Source organism: Semicossyphus pulcher, unplaced genomic scaffold, assembly GCF_022749685.1.
Source record: "Semicossyphus pulcher isolate SPU_LCO1_2020_fin unplaced genomic scaffold, fSemPul1.0.p SCAF_5, whole genome shotgun sequence".
Lineage (NCBI taxonomy): Eukaryota > Metazoa > Chordata > Actinopteri > Labriformes > Labridae > Semicossyphus > Semicossyphus pulcher.
The window spans coordinates 13,959,503-13,967,964 of NW_027211726.1; the positions used below are offsets into that span (position 1 = coordinate 13,959,503).

Consider the following 8,462-nt stretch of genomic DNA (forward strand, 5'->3'; position numbering starts at 1 on the left):
CTTTCTGTGTGGAGTTTGCATGTTCTCTGCGGGTACTCCGGCTTCCTCCTACAGTCCTAAGACATGCTCCTGAGGTTAATTGGTGAGTCTAAAATTGCCCTTAAAGTGTGAATGTGAGTGTGAAAGGTTGTCTGTGTCTATAGCCGTTTTTCCCACTGGTCAAAAAAAACGCTACCATACGGCTTTTTTGGTTAAAGGGAAAGGCTACAATCGGCATTCAGACCCTGGTCAAATGACTCAGCAGTGGACCCGGGTAATTATCACCTCGGCTCTGATCAGCATTGATGGGAACGCTATGCAATGCTATGCTCCGTCAGTAACTTCTTGTCATCTCAGCAACATATTCCGCCCGTCTAGACCTAACTACGGTAACATGTAACCCTGTTTCAGGCGCGTTTGTGACGTGAGGCGGTGACGCAGCATAAAAAAGCCCAAAAGCAGGATACTCCACTGGTGGTGGGAAAACAGACAATCAGCATCTATACGCGGGTCTTCCCGGGTCTGAAAAATCTGCATCAACGTGCTAATTTCGGTGGGAAAGGGGTATATGTGTCACCCCTGTGATTTACTGCTGATTAGTCCAGGGTGCACCCTGCCTCTCCCCGCCCTACCTGCAGTACCCTCACAGGCCACCAGGGGGCCAGCACACACACTTTAGGAGTCACTGGTTTAAAAAAAAAATTGGGTTGCCACCTGCTCCAACACAGGCCACTTTCTGGATCTGCCCTTGGTTTGGTTGCTGCTCTGTTGCACCGGATACTTAAAGTATGTTCAGGTTTGTAAATCCTGTTCGTGTTTTTGCATCTGGGATATAAAAATTGTGCGTGAATGATTGCACATGACTAAACTGTAACTACCAAAAAGCTAAATGCTTCAAAAAATACTAAAGGGGTAAATTTAGCCACTGTACACAGCATTCTGGGAAATAACTAAGAGGCTAGTTTGTCACGCTGCCTTTGCTGCTAAAAACATCTATTCATGTAAACAATGTTCCAAAGGGAGGGTTCAGGATCCTGTCTTTAAAGCAGGACTAAAATAAAGCTGTTGCCACAGAGGACACATGTTTCTGCAGGACATCGCCTGCCATGACAACATAAACACAGCGAGAACACTGCATGTTTTGTTCAGTTAGTTTATGAAGATGGCTCAGTATAGACACATCAGCATTAATCAGCTTCCTCACTCTTCCGCCTATCCGCAGATAATCTCATTTAGTCATTCAGTGCAGATGTGTTTTCCACTATCAACCGTTTATAATGAAGAGTCATCTCTGCTGCCCCCGATCCAATCTGCAAGCAACGCCCCAGATATAAATAGAAGAAATCACTTTGACGCACTTTGATTTCCTGTCAAAGTTTCGTCAATTTTTCACCTGCTTGGGCCTTTAACACCTCAATCAATGTGTTGAGCCAATTTGTGCAAATACCTTTAATAATAAGGCGTATTAACCCTTAAATGTGGAGCGTGCACTCTGGAAAGGAAGTTTAAATGTGTTGAGCAACATGTGTCAATGTAAAAAATGTAGTGATGCCTTTAGGTGAGCTTTGGCAGCAGATGCTGAGCTGGATTTGATGTTTAAGTCAAGAACAAACAATATATTTAATAAAAATGTTCGGAGAATAATAAGGAAAATTGTGATTTACAGCTGAATGTTTCTCAAAATTCAAATCATAGTACACCGGTATAGCTTGGCAGGTAAATTGTGCGTCCCAAATACAGAGGCTACAGTCCTCGATGTAGCAGCCCTGGGTTTGACACCCACCCTCGGCCCCTCATCCCCTTATCCCCTTGGCCCCTCGCCATGTGTCGTCCCCACCCTCTCCTCCCCTGTTTCCATCACTATCCACTGTCTCCTCTCTCAAATAAAGGCAGAAAAAGCCAAAAGAAACATCTTAAAAGTAACAAGAAAAGCAATTTTTATTTGTCATTTTCTTTTTATAAATGTGACAATTTGCATAACAAAATCTTACAAAGCAATTTACAGCTAGCGGAAATCATAGAACAAAAAAAAACAGCAGTTAGCAGCTGTAGTTAGTGTCTTAAAAAGAAAAGAAGGTAAACACACTGAGAGAATATTTTTGCCAAGGTTGCACAATCCACTAAATTTGCACTTTTAGAAAATGTAATTATTATCATATTTGGAATTCTGAGCCTGAAATGTTGAGAAATGTTTGACCTTTAAAGAAGGAAAGAATTTTTTAAAAAGCAAATAGTGAAGGAATGTGTCTGTTGGAGTTTTATCTTGAATTAATGTCTTTACTAAAGATAAATGAAACAAAAAAGACTTTCCCATCACTTCAGCTCTCTATGTTTGAGTGTCCCCATTGCAGGGGATTTCCAGTCTGAATATGCAGAATGATAAATGTGACGGGGCGGAGCATGAACCCAGGGTGGACGACATCCAGTTTGTTATTGTTGTCTGCCTTGGCGCTAACTCCATGTTGTGCAGAGGAGCTGCTGGCTACAAGAAAACTAACCCTTTTAAGCTGAACATTTACTTCTCGTCTGAGATCAAGGTGAGACTTACTTTTACATATAACTGTGAGTATTTGTGGAGTTTTGAAGGGTTAAAATTGAATCACCTGTCAAAACAAAAGGCGTAAAAAGGCACCTGTTGAGTTTGTTTATTGCAATGTTTCAGTCTGCAAACACAGCCTGGATTTCTCTATAACTTTAAAGTCAGATTTACAGAGTTTAGAATTGGTTGTTTATAAACTGTTTATCAGTACCTGCATACAAGTTTAGAATAACTGAAAACTTTAGTTCTTGAAGTGCAGTCTCTGGCACAGATCTCTATTGGAGCTAATAGCATCAGATCAGGTTTACTAGAAGGGGCTTGTACACCTCCTAGATTAAAAATTGTACTTAGCCTACATAAATACAGAATGTGACAATGAAACAAGTGATTTTAAACCTTATTTGTTCCCTGTATCCTTTACTAGACTTCTTGTTTCCCCTTTGTTTAAATTTACAGAACCTACCCTGCAAGATTTTGGGATGATACAGTTGCATGTCATAGTTAGTAGTGTCATAGTTTTTTTTTACTCGATCATTTCAAAAAGTGCTTGAAATGGATCTGACAGACTGCTTCATAGCTTCCACGAATCGAGGAGGGATTTAAAAAATGAGCTGATCTATAAAAAAATGGCGAGTGGATAGAAAGACATCAGAATCTTAAATGCATCACGTGAATATACCAAGTCTTATTATTATCAAGCATTATACAAACTGTTTTGCATTTTACTAAGGTTTTTTTCTTTTTCCATTTTACAAACTTTCTTGCACTTTACAAAAGTTTTTTTTTGCATGTTACAAAGTAGTTTTTTTGCATTTTACAAACTTTTTTTTTTTTTGCATTTTACAAACTTTTTTTTGTTTTTGCATTCTACAAACTTTTTTTGCATTTTACAAATGTTTTTTCTTTTTGCATTTTACAAACTTTTTTGCATTATACAAACACATAAAAATAATAGAGATTACGAGAAAAAAGATGTACTATTATGAGAATAAAGTCATCATTTTACAAGTAATTTTAATACGTAATACTTTAATTTTTTCCCTAAATGTGGCCCTTATACTCCATCGTATTTTACAAACTTTTTTGCATTTTACAAACATGTTTTTGCATTTGACAAACTTTTATGCATTTTACAAACTTGTTTTTGCAATGTAAAACGTTTTTTTTTTGCATGTTCCAAACTTTTTTTGCATGTTACAAGTTTTTTTTTTTCTTTTTTTGCATGTTACAAACCTTTTTTTTTTTTTCAAATGTGCGAAGAACATAATGTACATGAGGGACAAAGTGACTGTGTGAGTTTTGAACAGGAGGTAATTGTGTATTACAGAATGAAATAACTGAAAATGAAGAGTGCGTCATAAATTTGATGAGCGCTTAAGTTGTGTTAAATTGGGGCCAAAAATTAGATTTAACTTTATCAGCTGTTTTAATGAGGATTTTAATTATAAAAATACTTTGTTACACACCTGATCTTGTGTGACAATGAACTTGTATAAATGTAGATTATATCATAAAAAATAAAAAAAAATGCATACTGGAAAAAGACGTTGAACGAGGGTACAAGAGTTTGATCCCTTCATCAGGTTTGATTCTTTGGGATGTAAATTGGATTATCTCCCTCTGTGGGTAACACTTTATGTAATTAGTTTATCTACCAGGGCTAATGTACTTATATAGTCATAAACTGCAGCGCCTATTATGTAATAATCATTTCCTCTTTCCTTGCAGAGACAGATGACTGTCAGCTCAGAAACAGACAACCAGAAGTTACATTTTTAGTCCATTATTGGCACAGGGAGGAAGACGAGCGGAAACATCTGAAACAATAACTGGACAAACATGTCAGAATCAGACTTCAAGAGTCTGGAGCTCTGTAGAAACTTCCTGAATGTTTGCACTTCAGGCCTGTCGATGAATAACTCCCACTCGATTTTTAATAACAGCGGCCTGGGCAGGGGGCTGGGGATCCCGGATGATGGCTCCGCCTGGCTGAGAATCACCATCTCTGTGGTTTACTTTGTCGTGGCTACAGCAGGAGTGTTAGGGAACCTGTTGGTGATGTTCCTCATGTATTCTACTCACACCATCACCACTGGAACCATCAACTTCTTTGTCTTTAACCTAGCTTTAGCTCACTTGCTCTTCTCCCTTGCTTTGCCATTCTGGGCTGTCGACATTGCATTAGACTACAGCTGGCCTTTTAGCTCAGCCACATGCAAAGCTGTGTCCCTTCTCACCGGGCTGAACGTCTTTGCAAGCTGCTTCTTCCTCACAGCTATGAGTCTGACCCGGTACTGCTACGTGGCTGCAGCTCTCAGGCCCAGTGCCTCCCTCTGCAGCAGGTCCTGCACCTCCCCTGTTGCTACAGCTTTTATCTGGGCTGGAGCTCTCATAGCAGCGACCCCCAGAGCTATGTTTGCAGACCTGAAAAACGTAGGAAGTGGAAACGACACAGCATGCCTGCTCCGCTTCCCAGATGGCACTGCCTGGCTCGGGATAAACCAGCTCCTGAGACTGGTGCTGGGATTTCTGCTGCCCTACGTCACCATCATCCTCTCCTATCTTCTTCTTCTGCGCTTTCTGTGTAGGCACAAGCTGAAAGGCGGCAGCTCCAGGAGAAAGGCTGATATATCTAAGTCTGTAGCAGTGGTGGTGCTTTCATTCTGCGCCTGCTGGTTCCCTTACAACATCCTCACTCTTTGGAGCGCCCTCATCCAGCTCGACATCGTTGATATCAGCGACTCCTACTACTCGGCTCAAACCTACTTCTTCCCTCTTGCAAACTGCCTGGCCTTCACCAGCAGCTGCTTCAACCCTGTAATCTACTGCCTGGTGAGGAAGGAGTACCGCGTGGCTCTCCGCAATGTGCTCTTCAAGCTGAGCATGGCTATCATGTCCAAGATGCCAAGGGCAGGGCAGGCGGGGCAGCTGGCTATTCCTCTCGACAACGTTTACAGCCAGACGAGCCAAACCGACACGAGGAAGTACGCGCCTCTGTCCGCACTGCCAACTGTAGTTTCTACTCTGTAAAGCCACAAAAAGATGATCAAACTCTGAAGCTGTATTTTGGATGGTTTATTGTGAAAGGTTTTGACTTTGACTTTGTGCTGTAGGAGAGTCTTTTCCTCTAAGGATGTACAGAATGTATATTTCACAATGAAAGTCTCAGCTTATGTAAATTCTTTAACTAATTCACTACAAAATGAACCACCATTCCTTTTCTTCTCCTTCGAATATGACGAGTAGTTTGCTGCTGTATAAAGATAATGTACACATGTTAATTACTCCACTTCAGAATAACTATTATTACTGCACTATGTGTCTGGATCGTTGCTGTCTTGTCCAGGTGTGAACACTTTTTTGTCATTTGGTTGAATAAAAGTAAATCAAGTTCCAAATGTGCTTTTATTTTTACTTCTTATTGTGTCACCAAGACCCATCACAAGTTAACAGGTCAAATTGCGCTTTATATTTCAGTCAAACAACTCATGTTTGATAGTTTGAAATGTTTATTGAAGCAGCAGAACATGCAGAAATTTGAAGAGTGATGAGATAATATCTTAAACCCCTCCAGCTGGAGCCTGCAGGTGGATGCTGGTGGTGGTGGTGGGGCTGAAAGTATGACCGCAGTACTGGTGCAGGGCAGCGGTGGCAATGACAGAGCAGAGGAAATCTTGCAGCTTAAATTGGGAGGAAGCGTTGTGGAGAGTGACACATGTCAAGTGTGAAATCAGTGCAGCTCGAGTTGTCTGCCTGAACCAATGACTGTATATATATACTGTATATCTTTTTATACAGTCTATGGCCTGAACCAGCTCGCGGACGTCGCTCCATTTTAAGGAATGCAACAGTGAAATTTGAACACACTTTATACCTATTGTATCAATGTAAATGTAGTTTAGAGCCTTGCTTTAATTTTAACATTAAAGTGTTTGCACAGGCTTAAAAAAGGTCGGACAAAATCAATCAGATTATTTTTAACTCTTGATGCAACTTCAATCATAACATAAAATAAAAAAAAGAAATGTAACGTATGAGTGATGACTATAGCGCCGAAAAAAATCTGTTTTTCTCTGATTCTACTTTTTAAAGGTTTGTGTAAAATGAACTTTTGCTATATTGTAAACATTTCTCACTACTTCCAGATAAAATGTTCTAATTTAGGTCTTTTATTTGCAGAAAATGACAGCTGGTTAAGACAACAAAAAGATGCAAAAAAAAAAAAAAAAAAGACCTTGAGTAATGCAAGAAAACAGGTGTTCAAACAACAAAATACTAATGTTTTAACTCTGTTGGGTGACGTTAGGCTGCTTTGTTCGATGACTTGTGACCATCCATCTTGCTCTTGGTCACATTCAGGAGGTTTTCAGTTGGGTACAGATCTGGATTGGGCTGGCCGTGACATGAAGAGAGAGATGCTGATTTAAGCAAAACTTTAAGTGGTCACTTAATTGTTTTTCAGAGCTGTACAGTATGACTTTACTGATGCCAATCCGGCCCTCTCCTGTCCCAGTCGTCCACAGGATGGTGCTGTTGTTCAACTTTAAAACACTAATGAGACTCCATCTGATCCCACGCGTTCAAAGACTCTTCAGATTTTTAATTATTGGATAACATTAAAATCAACAACATTTTTATAGGAGTGAACATTTTTAATTCAGTTTAAAAAAAACATTTTGAAGTTCATCTCGATTTAATTTCCTTCTTTCATTTTCATTTCAGACGCTGTAAGATACTGCACTGATATTTGATGCTGTGCAGAATTGTACGACAGTTTAATAAGCATGAATATATAACATGCATTCATGGCTTGTCTAATGAGTGTGATAATAACTGAGGAGAAATAGCCGGAGCAGTGGGAGCTGTGAAAAAGCTTCCTGCAGAGGGCAGTGTGTCAGGCAGGTGGCTGTCTGCAGTCCTCTGGCATCACACTTCTCTCTGATGGAGAGCAGCTGACATCACACCGCCCGCTCAGCCTTTCACGTGACATACAGTAAGAGGCCTTTCATGTGAGACGTGAGGGGGCATCGTGCATTATTCAGGGCATGTCGGGTCATGAGCTCGCAGAGGTGAAAACACCCATCCCATGTGATTGACTTCAATCTGAATGAAAAAGGTGTGTCTGTGTGTGTGTGAGAGAGAGATAGAGTATAAATCAGGTTACCTTTTCATTGGATCACTTTTAATTGATACATTTTAAAAGTAATCAGAATGCTTCTTAATCAGGTTACTTCTAATCAGATCACAATCACATCATCTTCGTAAAGCCTTATTTAATGTTATGCATATGTAATGTCATCGATCTCAATGCATTCTCGGAACTAATCGGCTATCATCCGACGACCGATATAGCCTCTCAGAGCAACAGTAAACATTTCGGGCATGTACGGTTTAGCGAGCATTCAGCCACAAAGACTTCCAGTCATGACTTCCTTTTCCGTGCGCCGCATCGTTTACAGTCCAGTCAGCAACATGCGAAGCGACTGTGCGTTCAGATCAAATGTGAAGCGAAATTCGTCCCTCCATGTTTGTTAGCAAAACAAACGGCGTAACTTCTTGGTTCATTAAATAATGTGTTCATCTGTTTCTGGTGAGTCTCAGTTTCACTGTAAACAGTAAGTTACACGCTGCACTCTGGCTAACTTCCACAGCATGACCCCCGAAAAAGAAGCTTCTATTCTTGCGATTTACTTAGAAGTAATGCGCCTTACTTTTGCCTAAATTGCAACATCATGATGTAGATTAGTAAAGAATAAAAATTAAGCTTTGTCAGGTCTGTCCTCAAGAGGAGAAGAAAACTACTTTTAAAAAGCTTGTTTCTTGACGGGAGGTCGGATCGATCATTTGTGATGCATTTGAGGAAGTTAGGGAAATCTAAACGTTGAACGTCTTTTGTGACACAGCATCAAGCGAATTTGTCTCAAGTTGAATTTTTGATCTAGAG

General features: G+C 40.1%; 1 protein-coding gene across 1 annotated transcript; it reads left to right on the forward strand.

The window, feature by feature from the left end:
- The first annotated feature begins 4,357 nt into the window (after positions 1-4,357).
- Positions 4,358-5,577, forward strand: LOC138609532 (relaxin-3 receptor 1-like). Its single transcript, XM_069682162.1, has one exon. It carries the CDS (start codon positions 4,358-4,360, stop codon positions 5,546-5,548), a length of 1,191 nt encoding a protein of 396 aa, XP_069538263.1. The 3' UTR covers positions 5,549-5,577.
- The last annotated feature ends 2,885 nt before the right edge of the window (positions 5,578-8,462 follow it).

Excerpts from the sequence above, each read along its gene's own strand:
- LOC138609532 (XM_069682162.1), top strand. The coding sequence starts at position 4,358 with ATGTCAGAATCAGACTTCAAGAGTCTGGAGCTCTGTAGAAACTTCCTG.